Source organism: Petromyzon marinus, chromosome 3 (genome assembly GCF_048934315.1).
Source record: "Petromyzon marinus isolate PM22_M1 ecotype Great Lakes invasive population chromosome 3, UKy_Petmar_22M1.pri1.0, whole genome shotgun sequence".
NCBI classification, from domain to species: Eukaryota; Metazoa; Chordata; class Hyperoartia; order Petromyzontiformes; family Petromyzontidae; genus Petromyzon; species Petromyzon marinus.
The window spans coordinates 10,401,173-10,425,722 of record NC_133669.1 but is presented as its reverse complement, the minus strand read 5'-3'; the positions used below and the strand labels follow the sequence as shown (position 1 = coordinate 10,425,722).

Here is a 24,550-nt window from a genome sequence, read left to right as displayed (position 1 = left end):
ACGCGGAAATGGTGTTGGATTTTGGCGGGAAACCTCCGCCCCCGTCCTCCATTGTTCGTCGCTTTTCCCGCGTTAATCGCGGCTTAACTCTCAACGTTCGCTTTAAAACACGCCGACGATCGTCGTTTCTCCCCTCAAGTTAGTAGAAGAAGTTGCTCTAGTCGTTGTAGTTGCAGGAGTTGTTGTTGATTGTTGAACTGCGATTGGCGATGGACAAAGTGGAGCCGGGACGAGATGACTGCGGGTGAGACGTTAAGGGGGTTTTTACCCCCGTTAAACTTATGCTCGTATATAAAAGTATTATGTACCTTATATGTTTTGCATGAACGATAACAGTGATAGTTTGGCAATTGCTATACAAAAAAACCCCACCTAAACAACTTAACAGCCAGCACGCTAAGAGAAACGCGACGATCTACATTAATTCGTGTTGGCCTGGTGGATGAGACGTTAAGGATTTGAAGTGTAAAAGTTGTTTACAATAAAAAAAAAGAGAGAGTGAGAGAGTACGAGCTCCAGAGGTTTTGTCCAGTGCGGAGATGGAGCGAGATAATGTCACGGCAGCATTGAGTCGCCGTGGGAGTTGCCTTCGTCCAGCAGTGGATCGACCATGGCTGATTATAATAACAGTATTAACGATGGACAGTAACACCAAAGTTAACGCAACGTTAACAATAATGCGGTACGAACGTCCACATTGCTCAAGGTCAGCTTATGAGGCGTGAAGCATTTACCGTACACGAACACGGTTTACGGTTTTATTTCCTTTTTTTATAAAAAAAGGAAGTCATAACAATCGTAGTCATCGTTCGTCATGTTCAGTCCACTGCTGTATTCCTTAAGTTGGCTACATGAATGGGGGATATATGTATACATATATATTGAACTTCTTTCGCACCGTACGTAGCCAACCGTGCTAAACGGAGGTGCGGGACAGGTAAACGCCTTGGTTATTGGAACGAAAGGGACATGAGGTGGAGTAATTATATCTAGATAGAGTGGGGGGAGATAGGCAAGGGCGAGTCCGTGGAGGAATTTGTAGGTGGTACGGAGGCGATCTTTAATTTGAATCACGACAACCTCCCCAAGGCCGTCGTCTCCATGACCAGGGGGCCGAGATGTTTACTCCCTCGCCTGGTATACAGGAGGTTGTAGTAGAGTTCGACCCTGACGACGGGCTGTATATGTGGAGTTTGCGGTGTGTCTCTCTCTCTCTTTCTCTCTCTCCCCCCGTGGTCGCGTGGATTTTTATCCGAGTTGTCCGGGTTCTTTTCCCCCTATACATTTAGAAACGTGCGTTTCGAGTATTTTGGTCAGGCGGAGATGAAAACATTCTTCAAATAAAAATACTTTTCTATCAAATGTTTTGTTGTGTTTAAAAATATATATATAATTATTCTTTCAACGTGAATTGCCTAATTAAGATTACATTTTAAGTTGTTCATATTAGAAACCGCTGCAGCACCGTGCCTCGGGGCGGCTGTGAAGGCGTCCGAGTGAGAGGTTTCTATCTCCCTTCATTCGTTGAGATTAGCGTCCAGCGTTTTTAGCCACGCCGTTTGAGACTCATTCAGGGCGTTGAAAAAAGGCTCCCATTGCTGTAATGACGATGTCACAACGCTAGGTTGCACTGTGCAAATATAGCAAGTCGGCCTACAGCCCTACACGCTCTCGAGGTCTAGGACTAGGGGAACAGCAATGTAGATTGTAGCAGGTGACTTTACCGAATAGAACCAAAGAGTATTTGTGGAGTCACTCCTAAATATTCCATTTGAAAGGATTTGTTGAGCCCTGTCGGCTGATATTTAATTGTTCTAGATTTGAAGCTTTCGTGACTGCAAGGAACCATACTCTTTGGTTCTATTCGGTAAAGTCACGTAGGTAAAAAATAAAACAACAAAAATCACGACTGTCTTCACTCCAACGCTGTCCTCTGGACAGTACGGTCCCTTCACCTGATGAAGGCCACTTGTGTTGTGGCCGAAACGTCGTGATTTTTGTTGTTTTCTTTTTTACCTACGTGACTTTACCGAATAGAACCAAAGAGTATTTAATTGTTCTTTAGGATTTTGGTAGTGTCAAAGGGTTTGTGTAGTATGGACTTGAGGGTTATGGGGACAGCTTTCGAGTGCTTTATTGTTTTGTTTCATATTGTTTACAAATGCCTATCGTTGGTAGATAAGACAGTTATATCACTTTCACGCTCAGACCAATAACATAACGAGGTTTTTCTTAATTAGAACACCATATTTTTAGAGGTCACTCACAACAGCCACACCTCGTGGAAATATCACGAGCCGCCACTGGTTTTGGTTGCTTTAAGCCACTCTTGAGCTATAATTTGTGGCCGGGTTGCTTCTGAAAAGGGGCCATATAGCTCAGTGGGCCTTACCTGGTGAAATAAAACATTGTTAGTTTAAACTGCTTGTTAACGTTCCCCATCTTCCCGTGTCTCAGGAGTTCTCTGAAGAAGAGGGAAGGGTACCTGGAGTGGCCTGAGTACTTCATGGCAGTCGCCTTCCTATCAGCACAACGCAGCAAGGACCCCCACTCCCAGGCAAGAGCGGTTAGCAAACAGTGGAATACTTATAGAGCGATAATATACATACTAATTAGCTTACTTTTGTCATTCCAATACTGGACCAAGATCTCCCAGCGCCATGTCAGTTGCAGGCATTATTTGACCATACTATTTTAACACGTTGGTCATTGCGGCTTGGTGAAGTGGCAGCCAAGGACTGGTTCAGATATCACTCATCATCTACGTTAGCTCTGGCTGGGAATTTAACTTGGATTAACAGGTTTGTAACACAGTGCGCTTACCCACTGCACCATCGCTGCGCCGCTAGTACTTGTCATTTTACTTAAATGCTCGCACGTCTTCAGCAACCCACACTGACCAGCATGGTCAAGTATGGTAAAATAATCTATGGTGACTGACACTGCATGGGGAGGCCCTCATCTATCCGTGAATTAACAATAGGGCTGTACATGTGCATTTGTAACTTCATTGTGTGTGCGCGCATGTGCAAGTTTTCACATAAACATATATGACCGTGAATGAAATATCACTGGAGCCAGGCTGCGTTACATGTCCGTGCGTTTGCACATGTGCAGGTGGGAGCGTGCATTGTAAGTCCAGAAAACAAGATTGTTGGCATCGGCTATAACGGGATGCCCAATGGCTGTAGCGACGACTGCCTGCCCTGGGTTCGCACTGCACCTGACTGGATCGACACCAAGTACCCATACGGTGTGTGACTGCCTGCCAAGCCACGCACGAAGACATCCACCCAGTCACTCAGGGAAGACCCATGTAGCTGCTGTCCAGGCTTCCACAGTCACAAAGTGGACACATACCCAACCTTTAAACAGACACCAACTCGGTTACTCCCAAGACTCTGTCACTCGGACATCCACCCATAAACTAAGTCACTTTTCAGACACCTGCCCGCTCGCTAATCACATGCTCAGCCAGACACTTTGTGGTTTGTGCTGTGGTAATCCTGCACTAAAAACAACTGAAATCTATATTGTTCACTAGCGATACAAAATACGTGTCACCAATCTCAGTCCCTATGGTTGCCAGTATACTGTGTCCCATACGTATTATCCCACCTGTGTGGCCTCTGCCACCCTGTGTTCACACGTGCCGTGCTTGTCGTGTTCCGTGTGTGTCTGTGCTCATGTACGCGTGTCCCATCCGCGTCTCCCGCGTACCATCGCACGCGTGTGTGGGAGCAGTCTGCCACGCGGAGCTCAACGCCATCTTGAACAAGAACAGTTCAGACGTGCGAGGCTGCATTATATATGTGGCGCTCTTCCCCTGCAACGAGTGCGCCAAGCTCATCATCCAGAGTGGTCAGGCACACACGCATATGTGGACACACATACTACGCATGCACGTCCGTACATGAACACATATCCATATGAAGACACACCCGCACAGATTGATGTGCAGACACGCATAAGGCAAATATCTCCCTTATAGTGTAAATAGACTGTTAGGGCAAGTTCTATTACCGAACACCTATTAAGGCCGGCATTGTACATGAGGGGGGGTGTGGCCAGCACCATGCCTGACCGCCTTTGTCTCCCCAGTGGAGATGTTTACACACTGCACCAGGTACTAATTTAAGGCCAAGTCGATCAAGGGGAGGCTCACTTTCAACTGTGATATAGCTGTGACCGAGAATAGAATTTGGGTAACCTGAGTTCGCTTGAGGGGAGGTCTAGGACTGATTTCAATTATCCTCACTGGTGTTGGACTTGAGTAATAATGGAACTAAGGTCACCGTGTTTGTAGCACAGCGCACCAACCACTCCCCACATGTATCAGCAGAAACACATTACATGCGTGCACCGGCACACATACATTTTTTTTTATCTTTAAGACCTTTTGTGGTGAGTTTTGTTGATTCGCAACACAGAAAGATGATTGTGGTGATGTCACATGACATTAAAGGCATGTTGGGAGGACCAATCCAATGGGCTAAATAGTGCGTTTTGCTGTGTAATAGGCACTTTTTATGACTTTCATTTGTTCAAAGGCAAAATCCAACTTTGTGAGTTTTTCCATAATGTACAGATAATATAAGAATTGGTTACTGAATATCCCCTGTATAGGCAGACGTTCATACTGTTTGGCCAAGTGCTCTTATTGAGTGTCTGTTAAGGCCAGCAAGGCACATGATGTAGTGGTGTGGCCAACCTTTTGTTTCCCCAGTGCTGATGTTTACACATGGCACCTGGCACTCATTTAAAGCTGAGGCGACCTAGGGGAGTCCCAGCACCAGTTCAGATATCACTCATAACTGGTTTGAGCTTTAGCTGAGAATTAAGCTCGGGTCGCCAGGTTAGTTGGTAGCACAAGGTGCTAACATCAATGCGACCCATCATCATCCTCATCCCTCTGTTTCTGGCACATGCAGCATTGTTATAAAATGGTGCACATTGAATCATCACAATTTCATTTGTGAAAAAAATTTGCGTCCTTTCTACATTTGTGTTTGCTCCATTAGCCTCAATGTAACAACTTATAAATGTAATGTAATTTGCATAAATCACGTCATCTGTTCTCATGGACCATTTATTTAACTATCTTGAGTGTAAGAATCAATAACTGATGCATTACGACATCTGTTTACTTGGATTATTGTGTGACTGTGCAGGTATCCGTGAGGTCGTGTACCTATCCGACAAGTACCACGACCGTCCAGAGATGAAGGCATCACGCACGCTGCTCAGCATGGCTGGGGTTAATTACAAGTGAGGACCTCTCTTCACGTTTATCCCCACTGTTCATTTCCAACGTTTTCGAAACTAAACTAAATTTTATTTTATCAGGTAATGCCCACTAAGCTATATAGCTCTTCAGAAGCGACCTGTCCACAAATTATAGCTCAACGAAGTGCCTTAGATCGCGTAAATATATAAATGTGTCGTTAAAACCTGCCACCACCCGACACAGCCAACTAGTAAGGGTTGTCTCGTAAACAGAACATGCCAATTCGTCACTAGTACAGCACACCGGTATCAATGATTCAATGCCCTGTTGATTTGTGCATCAATGATTCAACGCCCTGTTTTGTGCATCAATGATGCACTTAAATATTTTATTTCTGGGACACTATTTTTTTTCAGGGGTGTACTTAACTCTGCAAATGGGGTACAAATCAATCCGAAATCAGTGCTACTCCGCGATGTTGAAACACAGCAAGGACGATTGCGCTGAAACTCTGAATGCTCGTATGCACCATAGTGCATCGTGTACAGCTCGTTGAGATGAGTCGATTGCCGCATCGCCGACCATCGACAGACTAAAAATGACTGCATCACGGACATTGTGCGAGAGCCGGGGTACTATGGTACCCTGGGGTACCGCCATCAGGTTCACATTCAGATCAAGGATGGAGATCAATGCAGGCCTTAATGATCTCCATGCCTCATTGTTTCATGAACATCAGTATCACCAATGTGTGGGAAATCAGTATGAATCGTCTCCACGTTAAATTGTCCCCGGCGTAGGAATGTGGGATTCTCAAAAATAACACAGCCCCATGTTCATTTAAATATGGAAAATTTAATTTTGTAGTGTAAAATACGGAAGGGGAATGTTTCGGACAAGCCCTGCCTGCGATAAGAAAATTACTTGAAATATACCCCCATCTCGTCATATCTTGGAATATAAGCAAGGATGAGCCTGGATAATGCTTTTATTGGTGACCTTAATGCGGGTGTTTTAGGATGCTGTGGGGCTACGTTGTCAGCGGAGGGTAGTACTGCAATATCCTTTGTTGTACTGCACTATGCGCCAATGTCCATGCTCCCCACTTTCAACTCGCACTGACCACCATGGTGAAATATTATCAGGCCTATATAAACCTTGTTTTAGTAACTTTCACCTGAAGACGGTCGCATGTGTTGCGATCGAAACGTGATCTATTAATAAGTTTCTATCTACGTGACATTACGAACGCTTCCAATCAAGATTGAAATATGATCAAATAACTCCAATGATCCATGTGGCTTAAAAAAACCCTCATCCTTCAAATGAGCAATGTGTCTCACATAAATGTGCTCACACAAACCCATGTCTCCCTCACAGGCAGCTGTCTCCCAAGATGAAGAAAATCGAGATTGACTTTGACATGATCAACTCCCCTGGGGGGATTAACATCTCGTAGCAACGGTCACCCCCATCATTTGTAGCGAGCAAGGCGAGAGTGGCATCCACTGTTCCTGTGCATGTAGCCGTGTATGTGCGAGTTTAGATTTGAGCACCTTATGTAGATGTGGTGCTGCTGTTAAACGCCAGCATTGGGTTGGGGGACAAAGATGGACATGTGTGGTGCTGGCCTTACTGCTGCCATGCATGCACTGTCCCGGCCCCAACTGGCGCCTGCAATATGCTGTGTAATCAGATGTAGTGACAAGGGCTTGCTTTAGTGGCAGTCTTGTTTTTTAAGCTGCACATTTATTTATTTTTGTGGTAGAGTCAAGGTCTCTATTTGCTGCTTCTGGGATATTAAGACTTTTAACATGCTGTTTTAGGGATAAACATGTCATTTGTGTAGAAATGCTTCACCGAGTCATAATACATTTTCAGGTTGTTCTCCATGGAGATGTTTTGGCATTTTTTGGGTGGGGGCAAACGCATGCGAGATAAATTCCTACGCCTGAGGAGGTAACTCCTAATTCTGTATATGCAGTTAACCTACTTGTTTTACCGTTTCTGCTCGGTGAGATGTCACTTTGAAGAATTCACGAACCTTTGCTTCCAACTTATTTGTTTGCAACTCCGTGCACTGTTGTAGCTGACGTGAGTCTGAGGTGCGTTAAAATAAGCCACTGTATACCTTAGGGGTGGGGAACATTTTCTTGTACGAGGCCCAATACCTTTGGCAGGCTACACATGAACACAAACCTGTCGCTTGTCATTGCAAGAGGCCCGAGCATGATTTATTAAGTGTTTTGTAGGTCGAAATACTTTAGTACCCAAAAAGTGTGGCTAATATGCAGTGCTCTGGTAGGTCTAGTGGCCATGTACAATCGTCACCCATGCAAGTACAATCGGGCTTAAACCTTTGCTTCGAGATCAGGCATATTTCCGGTGTTTTGTTGGCATTTATTTAACACAAAAGTAGACATTAAAAACGCGTGCTTTTTACGTGAAACAAATACATCACTGCCCCCACGGCACGTTTGAGACTCCAACGTTTGTCTTAATGAACGTGAAACCATTCCAAGGTACTCCAGTCTAATAAATGCATGAATGAAATTATCTTAAGTGTTTGAACTGATCCTCATGGTCCACCTCTTCGACTTCCACTTCTGAAACCAACTCACTGCACACTAAAGATTGATGGTTGGGAATCGCACATTGAGGTGGGGGGTAAGGTCTGTTTTGAAACACTTCTCGTCCTTATGTAAAAAAGTATGACATATTTTAGCTCCATAATCAAGCCTCTTGGCTTTTGTAATAATTTGTTTGTGGCAGACAGACTTTGCAAGGAAATTCTTGTGGTGACATCTTTACACATGGTTACGCCACTTCATCTCTCAATTAACGCCAGTTTAATATACTTAGGTTTTTGCTTACATTAGAAGCTCTGAATCTAACTACAGCATGGTGGGGTGCAGAAGGGAGAGATCACAAGAAAAGCTTTGGTCAGGCAAGATGCACGTGTACAACACTTTTAATCGCATCTGCACACGTGTGAAAACATGGATGTGAGCATAAGGTATGGGTGGATGTGTGCTCTTATGGAAATGTGTACACTTGTATATGTACAAGTGGGTGTGCACAATTGGATGTTTTTGCTTCCCCACTGACTCCTACAGCAGGCCCAGCTGCTTCTCCATCATCACATGTGGCTCCCCCATCACCTCTGCATATTCTGGGTCTGCATGTACACAAGTACAAACACCATCATAAATACGCACACAAGCTGACATGCACAGTTAAAACACCATCACAATATAATTTGGATTTATATGGCATCTAAATGCAACTGCATCTTGATGCATAACAGGAACAGTGAGAATAATATTCTTGATAAAGGCAATCGCACCGATTAGCATGGTTGGCTATGTACGGTGTGAAAGAAGTTCAAGGTACGTAGAGATTATAAGCCTGGAATTCTGCAGGCAGTCAACAGCACAGCAGGAGTCATGAATTTCCAAATGGGATGGCTAAGGAAAATGAGGCTGACTTGGGAGCTTAAATTGAAAGCCTTAGTTGCCGAGTGGGCAGTGTGGAGGGAAGGAGTCAGGTATTCAGATGGAGAATCTCAATAAGATGAGCGCTATTATTAAATTGATCCAGGATTGCATTATTTGTGATTCGATTTTTGGGTGCGGGTGAAATGTCCGGCATCGCATACAGCACCATGCGCATATATTTTTTTCCCCACATACACATGATAGCTAACATAAAAAAATCTGAGTGACTGCACAAATCAGACGTACACATTTGAGTTTAGGTACACAGGAGAAACCAAACAATTTAGTACCAAGTAGACACTCAGGTTTCCTGTATGCAATAATTGTGTTTGCACACTGCAGCATGGGTTAAAATACGTACCATTCAGAACATGCTCAAAGCCCAAATAGTCATCGATACCCCTGATGGTGTCCAAGGCAACCCGAGAGCTCTGCAGGCAGGGCAATCTTTGCACCTGCATTCACACAAGTTAAATTCATTTTTAAAGTGCTATTATACAAATACCGAGTGTCCATGGGCCAGCCAATGTAACTCAAGTTGGTCATCCCATTAAAAACAGTTAAGTCACTAACCAGATTACATGGTAACAAAACATATGCATGGGCTACTCTACTCAGATCCAAGCAAGTGTCCTGCCTTAAAATGCATCTCCCCCATCTGATTTTATAACTCAAACACCCACATCTGACACAGGCACACACTTCTTCCATTCCATCACCCCATGCTCATATTTACACGTCCTGTAATTCATGCAGGAAAATGCCAATGGGTGAAGACTATGGAAGGGCACTGTATTGAGATGTTTGAGCAATGTGTGATTTTACCTTCATAAGAAAACAGCGCATAGATAAAACCCACACAAACAAGTGGAACACATGCTATACTGTATATATAATCTTCCAAAACACTGCTGTACTGCCACCTTCAGGAAACACCGCATTGCCCTTCTGGTAGGCAGGGTCACTTGTGCATGATCCACAAACTCCACCTCTAGATTGGAAGAATGGAGGCGTCATTGCCGAGACGTCCCTCTCTTCTGTTCGTCACGTAGCCGTTCTCGCCCATAACCCACCTGTGAGGCAGCTCTCATTTCCATTTGCAGGCGTAGTGGTGCATGCAGACCCTGAATCCGTCGTAGCGTCTGCAGTGACAGCTGCTGCTGTTGCAGGTCATACTGGGGTGAGAGGACGGGGGTCATGGGGGTATTTAAGGGCATTGACGCAAGCGCTGCGATTGGCGAAAAAACCTAAATCTTGACATCCCCCTTGTCACACCAAAATCAATCTTCACATTCAATTGAGACCTTATAGAAATCCACAGCTAAATTTACAAATAAGTTGCAAGAGCAATTGCCATTGAGTTCCAGAGTACTCATCATTTAATGTATTTCAAATGCATTCCTATCAGCATTATTTCACTTTAAGAGAAATGTATTCTTTTGAGTGATCGCTACTTAAGTTAAAATGTGTTCTTGTCAAGTCACTAAAAATGTAGCAAGTTTGCATTACAATAAGCACTAACCCTGTAGCTACATTCCGGGATACTGGAGTTCGTGAATCTTTAGCTCATTAAAAACAACCCACTGTGCGTATGTTGAGCTTTCTTCGCACCGTATGTAGCCAACCATGCTAATCAGACGTGGCAGGAGGTGTGGTTGGCATTGGCCCTGGTGCAATAGATTGTGTCACCTGTTAAATTTTTACCCCCTCTGTCGGCTGGTGCCTCGGCCCTTCCAGCTTATGGGGTTCAGTTAAATTGCATTGCCCGCTGACTCGATAGCGACGGCACCAAGGCAGGGTGAGTAGGAGGGTTACGTACTTGCTTTTCGGAGGCTTCTAAGGGATGCGCAGCAGTAATGTTGTTTCGCACGCTCGTAAATCTGAACGAACAAAACCATAGCCACTATATAAACAATGACACAGCTGCTATTCAAGTATATAGATCAGAAATTATGCAATCGTGTGGCCATCAATCTCGCTTCCAACAGGTACAGTTAACACAACCAAGGCATACCATTCGATCAAACCACGACCCACCCAATGAAAGCCACTGCTGTTACTAAACACTCGCAATCACAGCCAGTAAACAGGTGTACGAAACTTCACATCCATAACCCACACAGGCACCACTCTATTGAATTTGTATACAATGGTAGAGATGAGATTGTGCGACAGGCAGTCCGGTTACGTGCACGGTGATAGTTCTGCAAAAATCGTGGCATTGGTTTTGCATTCAGTCAATTTGTGAAATGTGTATTCAATAACGGTGCAAACAAACTTTCCACCAATAAACTTGTATATTTTTCAGTATCGGGGGCCAAGGCGACGTTATATTGGAAACTAGCAGATGTTCCGTGTAATACTTAAAAGTCTGAAAATGTATTTGCCGCTCAAGTAATTTAAGCAACGCTACAGCCCACGACGCCCTCGTACCTCGCGAGACGTTTATCACTATTCACACCATCAAGCATCATTATTCCCAGTCACCGTTCATCATCGCCACTGTTCTCATGCCCCCCCCCCGTGGCGCTGGAAACGTACCCCTTGCGCAGGGTGTCGTGGGCACCGTAGATCCCCGCCTCCACGTGCGCCTCCGACGCCTCAGTATCCCGGGACAAAGCACGAAGGCCCGAGACGTTCTGTTGGGCGACATCGCCACCATCACCACCGCTCTCACCACCCTCGTCATCATCACTCGGCCGAAGCCAACACCACTTGTGTTGCCAATGCGCTCCAACGCGTCGCCGTGAGCGACACAATTACGATGACGTTTCACTGCCACAATCAACATCGGTACCACCATATTAACATCACCACAACTGTAATCGCCACCTCAATGACAGAGCCATCACAATCGCCTCCACGACGACCAACACCACCACCGCTCCATCTGCGGCCTGCTCCCGCAGGCTCTCGACTGAGCGCCAATGAATCGGCGCTTCTTTTCATCTTATCCCTCCCTCCTATTATCGACCCCTCTGTCGTAGCGCCCTTCCCTTCGCCTCCCCCGAAAAAGAAAGCTCACCATTGCTCGCAGGTGACAAACAAAACAAGCAACAAACTAGGGAAAAGAGGGAAAGAAAAACGAAGCGAGTCCGAGTGGCGTTGCGCGGTCCGGTCTGAAGGCGGGAGGGAATCGGGCGGTGATGTCATCACGCACGCGGCGACGTCATCACGCACGGGGCGACGTCCTTGTCAGCACAGTCCTTACGTCTTCAGGGTGCCCATGCGTGGTTACGTCATCGCGTGATGACGCAGAATCAACGTCCCCGAAAACAATTCTGAGCCCAATTTTTAATTTGCGAGCCAATGTCTATTTATAAGTTCAGAATCAGACTCAGCGCATGTATTTATACTGGAGGAATCCGGTGAGCTATAAAGCATTTTTTTGTCACCGATGTCCAGTAGGAGCGGGTAAGAACGTTGCAACAAATACAAAAAAATATGATAGGGGGTGCAAACTACAAGATAGCTAAACAAATCACCCAAACAAAATAAAACGAAACCATCCCCATCTCGTGTTTCCTGCAGTTCCTTATTTCCCACTGGACGTTAATTTAAAAAAATAAAATCTGAAAATCTGAAATGTGTTTTTTTTTGTCTTCGTGCAAACAAACGCGTGCGACGCGTCAAATACAATCGCGCGTGAAGTTATTTGCACGCAGTCAACGAAGCCACATTCGTAACGGCGTATATCGATCGACAATAAACGCATCATCGGGATGCAATTCTCTTCAATGAAGAAGGAGAAGAAGCGACTGAACGGGTGAGTGGGCTCCCACGTCCACGTTTACAGAGACAACTCTCCGCAGCTCCCGGGGAGACATTGCGAGGACGGTGAGCTGCTTCTTCTTCTTCTTCTCTCCATCGTTGCCGGTCGTCGCGACGTTTCGAGCCCCTTGCCGGCGGGCGACTTCAGTGCAGCGGCGGCGGGCCCGTCAGGCCCCCGTGGGCCCCTCCCTCACCCCCCCACCCCCTCCCCCCACCCCCCTCATTGACGCTGCCTCTACGCCGCGGCAAAAGCATCGCCCCTACTACGAGGCGAACATATAAACCGTGCAAGATTATTGAACACCACCTCCTCCCCTCCCCCGCTGTAGCGTTGCTTTGTGCGCGAGAGAGATTTATTTGGTCGGTAGTCGCGTCCGTCGGGTGAGAGTTTTCTTTTTTAATTGTGATTGTGTGGTTTGAAGTTGACGTTTGCAAGTTGCTCGGTCATCCTTCCCCACGCCACCCCGACCACCACCGTCCACTCGGCCGAGAGGCCTGCGCTAGGCCCTCGGTTGCGGTTTCTAGGCGAGGGCACCCCCCCCCTCCTCCGTGTCTCTGGTTTTTTGTTGTTGGCTTATAAACAAAACATCGTTACAGACACTGCGGGATGGGTTCATATGTAATTCGTACAGTCGCGTGGTTTCCGTTTTGGATTTGTTGCTGGCTGGTGATGCGATGTTTTTCTTGTTTGGGGGTTTATCCTTTTGAAATCCATTGAATGGGAAGGCCTCGGAAGAACCGGGCCTGATGGCTCGGTGTGAAACGACGGGAACCAGGGACATTGCCCGAAACGTCGTCTGTTATACTTTTTTATTGTAGGCAGTATTATTGACATGTAGAGGTCTATGGATTCGGTCAATCGCAATGATTTTCCTGTAAAATTGAGACGGTTTACAGCCCTGAGCAGTTGTGAAAAGTTCCCGATTGCTATGGCCGGGGCGAGTGTGTTGTTTTCCTTTAATAGGACAACCACTGCTTACTTACCGAAAAGAGTGGTTACTCATTGTATCGACCCCGGGAGAGATGATGGACTGAGCCATCCTCCAGCCAGGATTTGAACTTCTCAGCCTTGCGATTGCGAGCCGTTCACTCGAGATCGAGACATCTGGTCGGTCATGTATAGATTTCCCATCTTTAATATTGTGAAAGCTGTGGTTCTATGACTTAACAGAAGACGATTTGTTAAAAAAAAATTACGCACGTTTATTTCAATGTTACACCCACAACCATTTTTTGTTGTGGATTGGGGCCGCTGGTCATTGCGGGTTGAAGGCAGGAAGCATAGAAATTGGGGCTAAGTACAGTGAAACAATTGAGTATTCTGCACTGCCACCTGCTTCCCACCACGAAACCCTGCTGCCTATATATGTTATGAATGGTGGTCGAGGATTCCAGCATTATCTCAACTCAACCCTTCTGATCTGAGATCTGACACGGTCTAGAGCAGTCTGGCAAATTTAGTTGTACGCGTGCCAAGCTGAGTTTGATTCCCGGCCACGACCATCATCAGTGGTGATGATCTGAGCTAGTCCTAGACCTCCCCAAGGTCAGCTCGGCCTTTAATGCCTAGTACGGTGTGCTCACGAACAACGCTTGCCCCCAAGTCTGTTAAAGGCTGCATGCAGAATATTTGTGTGTGGTGTGTGCAGGTCAGCGGTTGAGTAGCGCTTAGCGCGCTGCGCTACGAACCCAGCGAACCAACACCCAGTGACGATTATCTGAACCGGTCCTGGGCCTTCCATAGGTCAACTTATCCTCAAATGATACCTGGTAGCGGTGTGTAGTAAACATCACCACTGGGGAGACGAATGCGGCCGGCGTGGTGCTGGCCACCCACCGCCTCGTGTCCCGTGCCGGCCTTCATAGGTGCTCGCAAACAGCACTTGCCACAACAGTATGTTAAGGCTATGAGGGGGGGGGGGTCTTTGTCTTTTGTATGCAGGTGAACCAAATCAACATGGCGGAGACAGAAGACACCAGGAACGCCGGGGGCGATCACGGCGAGGGCCCCCCCGGTGGAGCAGGAGCAGGTGGAGGAGCAGCAGCGGCACCAACCGTGGCTGTGAGTGTCTCCCCCTCCACATGCCTGTGTCATCCACACGGCGATGGACAACTAGGGGGTAATGGATAATGATTTGCATTTATAGGGATATCATTTGTGGCTAGGTTGCTTCGAGAAAAATAAGTTAATTGCTCAGTGGGCATTACCTGGTAAAAGTTTTAAAAATAGTTAAGTTTTATTTGTATACTTTTTTTGTGAATTGTTTACTTTACCTATATTTTGCACTCCTATCGTGTTTTTGTATTGTTTGCTGTTGTAACGTTCTGGCATGCCCCTACTGGCCTATTGGACATCTGTGAAAAAGCTATTTATAGCTCATCAGATTCCTCCAGTATAAATAAATATTCTGATTATGATTCTTAAATGCTCAGGACCTCAAAGCATCTTACATCACATTGAAACTCAACCATTACATTAACCTACAACAGTCAAGCCTAGGGGACCCCAATGTCAACCATCCTTACTCAGTACAAGGTATGCAGGGCTGTCTTAGTTCCCAGTGCAGGCATGGATGGGCTATGTGCCAAGATCTATATGCAACGGCAGCTACACGCATCACACTTACCATGGTAATTATTAGGACCTTCCTTAATAATAATGCCTCACTTGCAATACACCGTTCCACAATGCTGGTGCTTGTTAGGACAATGGTGGTTCTGATATTGGTATTGATTCTGGTGATGATAGCAATACAATTCAAAATTATGCTACTGATGCAAGTGGTTGCAGTGGTAGTGATAATTGCGGTAACGATGACGGTGGTGGTGATGATGGCAGTGTAACTCATAATGGTGTTCCTGATGGCAGTGCTTGCATTTTAGATATTGGTGGTGGTGTTGATGATGATTATAGTGATGTGTAATTGAGATTAATGAAATTATCGTCCTCTACTATTTGTCTATGTTCCTCCCTGCCCATCTCTGCCTTCCCAGCAATTCCTACTGGCAAACAAGGTAGAGTCAGCCATGTGGGTATCCAGGTTGTCCACCGTCATGTCGTCCATCCTCTTCTTTATCCCTCTGCTGGGGTGAGTATGGGAAGCCTGTAAACTTGTAGTTTGGGGGGTGTGTATATATGTTCAGGTTTGTGTATTCACATTTGGCATATCTTAGTGTTTGCTCAAATATGTACTTGCCTCTGAATTTCCATGTTTTCCAGTATGTCTACTCACATGTGCATAACATTGGAGGAACTCATAAATGCACACCTGTGTGTGTACCCACAAGTGTACCCGAGTGTGCGAGCCCATGTGTCCAGTATGTCTATGTTCAACAACATCAACAAATTAAATGTTCATAGCTTCTCAATGAAATTGCATCTTAAGACGCTTTACATCAGTAAAAATATCGATACATTAGGTAGATAGGGGGCTCACAACATAGAAACTTAAGAGCTAGAAGATAATAACACCACGGCACAGCCGCGGAAGAAGCATCAGGGGCACAGCAGCAATAAAAAAAGCCTTTAGGACAGCCGGGAAAGCCAGAGTAGTGCCAACGAATCTAAGTCATCACCGGGTGGCTGGGACCCGTTTAGGCATCCACATGTGCATACTCGTATGTGAACTCAAATGTTCATATCTGTGCGTGTACCCACATGTGTCAATGCATCCATGTACTTGCCTATGTTTCCTTTATGTGTACTCACGTGTGCGTACTTGAATGCGTGCGTTCTCTAGGACGGGCCAGGCGAGTGCATGGTTCCAGCGAGCGCTGCTCTTCTCGGCGCTCACAAGCGCACTGCGCCTACATCAGCGGTTGCCACACCCGTCACTGAGCCGCGTCTTTCTAAGCCAGGCGCTGCTTGAGGATTCGTGCCACTACCTGCTATACTCGCTCATCTTTGTCAACGCCCAGCCCATCACCAGTATCCTTGAGCCAGCCATAGCGCCTAATCTCAATCGTAACCCGTACACTAAGTAACCCGAACATGACCACTAACTCAACCTATCGCCAGTATTCTCAACCCATCGCTGGCCCAACTCTTAACGCTACCTCCAATGATAACACTACCTCTTAGACTGATGATATGTTTTTCATATAGCGCCCTATAGGGCACTATATAGTATCCCTATGTGAATATTATTGTGTCGCATCACAAATATCATGGAGCCAAGTGTTGACTCATTAACACTCACTTTAACATCAACATCCACCAAAATCTATTAAAGGTTTTCAGCCATAGTCCAGACCCTAATGCCAACACATAGGCAAACCTTAATACTGACATGGTCTACCTTAGCACTGTAACACTGCACCTATAAACCCACAATCTTTTCCTTGACCTTGCTCTTGCACAAACCATAACCTCAGCTTCACCCTTACAATAAATCTAGTCCAACCCTAGGTCTAGCGGTGGCCATGCATACACTGAAGGGATGTCGACATGTGGTGCTGGTGATGTCGGCGGTGGTGATAGACCTGGTGGTAGTAATTGTGACTATCTTGACAATCTTGCTGATAATGTTGGTCGAATTGTTGATGATATTCCTTGATGGCGCTGCAGTGAGTTTGCTTCCCGTGTTCCTGTTTTCACTGCTGCACGCAACGGCGCACAGCTTCAAAGTGCTTAACGTGAGCATTCGCCTAAACCTGGACACAAATGCACATGCCTGCGCAAACACCACACGCACCTACGCACACGCATGAATACCTACACAAATGCACACACCTAAATACACACCTGAACACTCGTACACACACACACACCTGCAAACATCCACATATATCTGTTCATGTCTAAACTGGTGAATATGTGTATATGCCTCTACATGCACCTGAATCTGATCACACCTTTATGTATACACATCTCTTCCCACATGTGTTTGTGTCCTTGTCTCCATTTCCCTGTGTTCCGGTGTTTTGTCATCCCTTGAGTCTGTGATTGACCGTAAATCCTGTGTGTCCCACCTGTATGTCCACACATGTCCTTGCATACGTGTCCTCTCATGACCTCGCTTATTCCCGTGTGTCCACGGGTCCCCACGTTTCTTTCTGTGTCCCCTCGCAGATCCTGGGCCCTGGCTCGATGCCACTTGTTCGCTCCTTCCTGACACGGGTGTCTGCGCAGCAGCAGAACATCCTGAAGCTGGTGGCGTGCAATGAGATCTTCCTCATGCCTGCCACGTTGCTTATGCTCTTCAGGTAGTGGGGAGGGTCACTGTAAACGTGGGGAGTGGGCTGCGTTTTTTGTAAAAGAGTATCGAACAATGAGAATAGGTTTTCCCCCTTTTTTCTGGCAACAAACAGGTGTTAAGATGTTAATACTCCAAACTGAAACCTTTTACAAGGAATAATGTCTGCAACATTCTGACCACACCTTTCTTGATATGGGAGAATGCAAACATTCTGACCACAAGTATTGTGGTTAATGCAGACATGATTCCTTGTAAAAGGTTTGAGTTTGGTGTTTTAACATCCTAACACCTGTTTGTTGCCAGAAAAAATGGGAAAACCTATTCTCATATTTGGGTATTGGAAAAGGAGGTCCCATGATTAAATATCGAACAAGTCACTGTTCTTCCCGCCCCTGCAATTTGATGAATTATGATTTGGTGGATCACGATTTCATCCAATTATGTTTTTACCATTGCAGTCCGTTTAGGTTTCTCAGTGGGTGCAGTGTCTACATGAACAAATTAAATTTAACATATGGGCAGTTCCACAAATTGGGCAAATTAACATTCCAAAATTTCAGAATCATCCTAATTATAATATGGTTGTGTAATTCTTCATGGATTATTTGTGGAGTAAAGTAGTGGTTTGACAAAAATACAAAACTGAATGAAAAAGTCAGTTCATCTGAGTACATCTGACAATGCGGTACTTTATAACAATTTCTCCCATATCAAGAAAGGTGGAAAAAATATTTGTGTTTGAATTATTGTTGTAATTAGTTGACAAATCCTGCCCAATAATAATCCACTATGATTATACGAATGTAGAATTAAATGTATGTCCGAAATGTTGGTAATGTCCATATGCGAATCCAAATCTTCACGATTTGTTGCATGTATTGTAAGCATAGGAATCGATTTTAATTAATCAAATGAATTGATACATCATTACATTAATTCTAGATTTGAAGCTTTCGTGACTGCAAGGATTCATACTCTTTGGTTTTATTCGGTAAAGTCACGTAGGTAAAATAAAATAAAACAATTAAATCAGTGATTTAATTGTTTTATTTTATTTTAAATCACTGATTTAATTGCTTTATTTTATTTTACCTATGTGACTTTACCAAATAATACCAAAGATTACATCATTACATTCCTAAGTTAAAAATATTCACTCTTGAAAATATAGTGTGCTTGGACGGGATACGTCTCTAGAAGGAACGGTGGCTGTTAGTCAAGGCTAATGAGAGAGTGGCAGCGGAAATGGAATGGTGAGATCAGCTGATGCACAAGAGCGAGATGAATAATGGAATCACAAGGTCATATGGGATGAGGCCATAAATGCAGCATTTGCTAGATCATGGCTGATGATGAATTAATGCATGTCACTCCTCCAGCCACTCATGGTGCTACATTCATGATCTAAAAATATAAATGATTGAATTTAATTGTGACTCGAAATCATAACACAACGTAAAACTGCTGTGGGGGCCAAAAATACCGGTGCTCTGGCCTGCTATGCTGGGTGATTTTCTGCAGAGTTTGGTGGTATTATGTAAAACTGAAATATGGTTCATAAAAACGACTTTTAAAACATTTGTGCTCCTTATTGAAATAACTCAGATTGACGTCAATAAAGAGGACTTAGAAGAACATAGTTCTACAGGAAGTGATGTCCATGATGAAGGAAGGAAAGGCATGGAAGAAGTTCGTTCAGCCTCATCGTCGGCCACCACGTAATGAATGACAATTGAATTGAGGGGTCCTGACCTGTGCATACCTTTGGGCACTTTCCCAACAGAAAAAAACATGTAGGCAGCTCTGCCGGAGCTGTGTGCTTTATAATGGTGCTGTGCACATTCTAATGGAGCCGCATCTTTGTGTTTCCGGGTGCAGCGGCCACTGCAGCCTGTTCCTGCCCTTCTTCTACTACCGCTTCCTGACCCTGCGATACGCATCCCGGCGCAACCCGTACTGCCGGTATGAGAGGGGGACTGCGAGAGAAAGTGTGACGGTGTGGGGGGGGAAGGCAGCAGCAGTGAAGAGAGAGGGGTTGTGTGTGTGCAAAGTATGATGTTACATTGTGCATTGTTTTGCTGTGTGCGTGGCTGTTTGCCCCAGGCCTTGTGCCCCAAGTTTCGTTCGTTATGCAGTGTGTGTTGTTGTGTATTGTCTCGTGTGATGCATTACCACGTGCGTAATGGTGTTGTTTTTATTTTGTGTTTTGTTATTGTGCATAATGGTTTTTATCACTTAACTTTATCAAATATTTGGTGTTAACATGGATGTTCTGTTGTTTTTTACATGTAGCGATGTGTTTTGTTATTTTGTGTTGTCTCATCATATGGTACTGTGTCATGCTGTGGGGCCACTGGTGTTAACATCTGGTGGCACAGTGGTTAGTGCACTGCGCAATGAGCCCGGCGATCTTATTTTAATTTCTGGCCACGGCTAATGTCAAAAGGCGAATGAAATATCAACCAGTCTTGGAACCCTTCACATGTATTGTGTTACCGTATGTATTGTATTTCATGTGTATTGTGTGCTTACCCAGCGTGCAGCGTTACTAAGTGTATCGTGTTACCACGCGTGTGTGTCGTGTGTGTACCCAACGCCGTGGCGTGACTGTGTTTGCCATGTTTTCGCGCGTGTGTGTGTGTGTGTACGCAGCGTGTTGTTTTCCGAGCTGCGGATGGCAGTGGAGTCTGCAACAGCGAACCCGTCGTGCCCGGCGGTGCTGCGCTCGGCATCTCAGAGAATCATCGGCTTCGTCAGCCGCCTCGCTCCGCCCGTGCAGCCCTAGAGCAGCCCCCGCTCTGTGCATACAAACACACACACACGATATACACACACACTTCATACACACGCATGCATACACCATATACGTGCAACATATATATACACACACACACACCATATCCACATACATGATACACATGTAATACAGACAATATACACACAGGCATACAAAGACAAAGATCCCCTGTGTAACCTTAACAGCACCTGTGAAGGCCAGCACGGTACACGAGGGGGTGCGTGGCTAACACCACGCCTGACCGCTTTTGTCTCCCCAGTGGCAATGTTTTTACACACCGCACTAGGTACTCATTTGAGCGAGTCCACCTCGGGGAGGCCCAGGACCTGTTCAGATAATGATCACTGGTGTTGGCCACGAGTGGGAATGGAACTCGTAGCGCAGTGCGCTAATCACTACACTACCGCTCCCCACATGCATACAAATATAGATTCATGCATTAATACACATATACAAACATATCCACACACACTTTACATGTACATATGCTATAGATAGTCCATACCTGTCAACCCCTTATCAGTGCCTGCCTTATTTCAGACTAATTCAGACTTGATTGGTCACCCCTTGCCCTTATAAATATCAATGTTCATCCTACAAAGTCCCATCACAAGGGAGAAACACAAACAAATAGACAAAAACATGTTTGCCCATATTGAAACGGCTGCACGCCATATGGGCTTGAAAACTCCCCCTGTACAAGAATTCGGGTAAACCGTATGGGTTGACACGTATGAGATACACATATGCACATACACCAAATACACACGTTCACACACACAGATGTACACGTAGATAAATCACGTACACACCATATAATATAATTACATAAATAGACACACTGTACACACGTAGATACACACACCACAGACAGACATCATATACATAGATACATCCTCTAGCAATTCATAATTGTCACGATTTGGGGTGGGTTTCGATTCAAGAATCGATTCTATGTAGTTTTTACCATCCTATTTTAATTTTTTCTCATTTATTCCATCTTGTCTGTACAGTCTTGCACACTCCATTAGCCTAGCACATAATTTGTCCAAATCGTAAATAATAGATTCTTATATGCACGGTTCGATACATGCAGCGTACGTTTAAAAATCTTAATATATGAATCATTGCATTGTCAAAATGCCTAATTATATACATATCCTGCGCGCAGATAAATGCACAAATGCATACACACATGCACCATACAACTATTCACATTGTTACATGATACTACGTATGTATGTATTTGTACTATACATGAAAGCCGATGTAGATGCGGAATTAGATAAATTATACAGCGTGCTATGTGCTACAGAAGCATGAACTGGTGGTCTCGGTTGTGCTTATCTAGTTTTGCCAGTGGGTTGTAACACCTTTCTACACGATACTACCTTCCTCAGTTGAAATAAGCAAGTTCAAGGCTCGGCATCGTCTGCTTCTGTATAGCATCCAGAAGCACACGATCGTAATTTCATATATACGTACGTATATACAGATTTCTGCACAAAGCACATTCACATGTACCATGTAGGAATTCGGTGCACAAACATGGACACATCATATACACGAGTATACCGCACAGACCATACACCGCTGCACAAACTATATGCCAGAGGTTCACCTGGGGGGTTGGGGGTGCAAAAGGCAGTTGCCTCGCCTGCTTCCCCCCCCCAAATGTTCCTTACACATACACATGCATTTACACATATATACACACGCACATCGCTACACGTATAAAACCATACACATTCATGCACACATGGATACACATACAACCCATTTACACACTCGTAAACCCAGAGCCTCGCACACCATGCGCCATGACACATAAAACCATATACCCAGAGACATGCAAAGACTGTACCAGTATAAGCACACTCGCACAACACACAGCTAGATGCCCGCACTATATGCACATAGATGCACCACACCACAGAGTCAATATCCCTACATCCCCCCCACACACTACACACACCCAAATGCCTAAACCCACACATCACTTACAAAAGGCCCCTTGGCTGCAGCACACACCTCGCAGCATCTCTCTTTCTCACACCTTGCACATAGACACCAAGATGCTCATCCCGCACAGAAGTCCAGTCATCACCCCCTGCATCCCTTGAACCTCATGCACCCTAGCTCCAGACCCTGCCTTCTGATTAATCACCCAGGACCAAACCCCATTCCTAGCTATTTAAGTCACTGCTACGAACACACCAAGCTATTGTGTGCGCGTGTGCGTGCTGCACACACTTGTATGTGCACGTGCGATCGTCTGTGTTCCTGCACGTCTACCCCAAGATGTGTACGTGTGTTTGTACTTGTGCGTTCACAAACGCATGTGTTTTTGTGCTTATTAGTTCACACATGCACGTTCGTTTGTGTTGTGCATTCACAAATGCACGTGTGTGCCTTGCTAGCGTGCACATTCACAGACGCTCGTGTATTCGTGCCCATGCTTTCCTGCAGCAGCCCGCTGAATCACTGCCGGTGTAGCCATCAAGGTTAAAGTTTTAAGTGGGCTGGACCCTTCCCTTGATATTGCTGTACACAGGCCCACGTGTGTGTCCATCACTTTCAAAGTGTGGCCTCTAAAATGGCGAAGCCTATTTTCCTTGACATTCAAATCATACAGAGCTATCCCCAGGCCCATGTGTTCCCACAATCTGGCAGACGGAAGGAAGTAATGGTAAGGTGTGGTGGCGGCATCACCGGCATTGCCCATGCATTCTTCATCGAGGCCGAATAGCTGTGATCATAAGCATGCGCCTTTGGACCACTCTCTTAAGACATGGTTGGTGAGGGGATGCGGATTTTCAAGGCTGCTTGCGCGATGTTACAGATGATGGGCGGTTGGGTAACTCAGGGGTTCTCAGTTTGACGGTTCATGGACTGCTGTGGGAGAACATGCATCCGGGGATCTGCAAAGAGGGTTATGGGTTTGTGAAATGCTAAGGGTTTCATGAAGAAAAAACAAGCTCTGTGCCTGATTCATGTGTTCCCCCTCTCCCCTCTACAATTTAATTCATTGGTGTTAGTCTTAAATATTTTAGTTTTTGCTATACAGTACTGTATGACTACAAACTTGCTCACTACAGTGCAGTTCTGATTGTGGCTGTCTCATCGCGTGACCAAGCGACACCTCAAAACCCAAAGGTAGCGAATTCCCTTCCGTGGTCAATTGGACCCATATATTAACACCTCTGTAGGGTCGAAACAATGAGTGAGTTGCTCTTGAATTGAAGTCAGCTCTGGTCTCCCTATGCAGATACTGGTCCCTGTCAGAGGAATGTGACATTTCCACCAGCTGGCTCGAGACTGCCAATGGCGATGAGCATAGGCCAATACTCATTTGAGCAGAAAGACTTTTAATCTTTGTAAAGTCTCCTCGGTTTGGTTGAGGAGGTTGAGAAACCTATGGTAGTGAGCATTTAATGCAATTCTGTCCGACCAGGACCGTGGTAAGAATTTAACTTAAAACAAGCTTCACGAAATTAGCATGCAGTTGTGTTTTGAGTTTTCTTACTCTCTGGAAGAATTGATTTTTGGTGATTATTGTGAGGATTGATGGTAAGAATAAAATGTTGACATTTAAAATTAATGTGTGTGTAATAAATGTTCACGGTTTTTTTCAAAGGTATAGAAGTAGAAAGACTCCCATCACAAGGAAAAGTTGGCTTCAATTACATTTATATAAGTTTAGAAGAAACCCTCTGCTTGGTTAAGATATGTAGATGACACATTGGTGGTCTGGCCACACGGCAAATATACACTTAACGAATTTCTAAATCAACTCACAAAACCAATCCATCCAGTTCACCATGGAAGTGGAAGCTGACAGAACTCTACTTTTCTGGATATTCTGCTCGTATGCCGTGGACATGGTAAAATAACACAGCGTTTACCAAAAAAAAGCCACACCATCACCCCGCACAGGAATCCTTTCATCTAGATGATCATCGGGCATGGTGATAGTCTGAGAAGTGAAATTAAACATGTTAAAGAAGCGCTGTAATTGAATGGTTACAATGATATACAAATCAACAGGGCACTGAATGCC

At 45.1% G+C, this 24,550-nt stretch overlaps 3 protein-coding genes across 5 annotated transcripts; 2 read left to right on the top strand and 1 right to left on the bottom strand.

Moving 5' to 3' along the window:
* DCTD (dCMP deaminase) lies at positions 1-7,701 on the top strand. The gene is made up of 6 exons (XM_032973701.2): positions 1-244; positions 2,458-2,557; positions 3,118-3,253; positions 3,745-3,861; positions 5,172-5,268; positions 6,608-7,701. Exons 1-6 carry the CDS (start codon positions 210-212, stop codon positions 6,684-6,686), a joined length of 564 nt encoding a protein of 187 aa, XP_032829592.2. The 5' UTR covers positions 1-209; the 3' UTR covers positions 6,687-7,701.
* A 479-nt stretch (positions 7,702-8,180) lies between these two features.
* On the bottom strand, positions 8,181-11,897 carry POMP (proteasome maturation protein). Its single transcript, XM_032973715.2, has 6 exons — positions 11,750-11,897; positions 11,266-11,363; positions 10,544-10,604; positions 9,798-9,899; positions 9,086-9,179; positions 8,181-8,405 (listed from the first exon to the last, which is right to left on the bottom strand). Exons 1-6 carry the CDS (start codon positions 11,750-11,752, stop codon positions 8,338-8,340), a joined length of 426 nt encoding a protein of 141 aa, XP_032829606.2. The 5' UTR covers positions 11,753-11,897; the 3' UTR covers positions 8,181-8,337.
* Positions 11,898-12,022: 125 nt separating this feature from the next.
* TMEM33 (transmembrane protein 33) lies at positions 12,023-24,087 on the top strand. 3 transcript variants are annotated; one of them, XM_032973690.2, is made up of 8 exons: positions 12,023-12,490; positions 14,438-14,557; positions 15,490-15,584; positions 16,236-16,423; positions 17,063-17,130; positions 17,567-17,700; positions 19,572-19,655; positions 20,346-24,087. In XM_032973690.2, exons 2-8 carry the CDS (start codon positions 14,453-14,455, stop codon positions 20,476-20,478), a joined length of 807 nt encoding a protein of 268 aa, XP_032829581.2. In that variant the 5' UTR covers positions 12,023-12,490; positions 14,438-14,452; the 3' UTR covers positions 20,479-24,087. The 3 variants fall into 3 exon arrangements, with proteins under 3 accessions (XP_032829581.2, XP_032829571.2, XP_032829563.2); XM_032973680.2 differs by having other exon boundaries at positions 12,023-12,561; XM_032973672.2 differs by lacking the exon at positions 12,023-12,490 and adding an exon at positions 12,695-12,876.
* Positions 24,088-24,550: the final 463 nt, after the last annotated feature.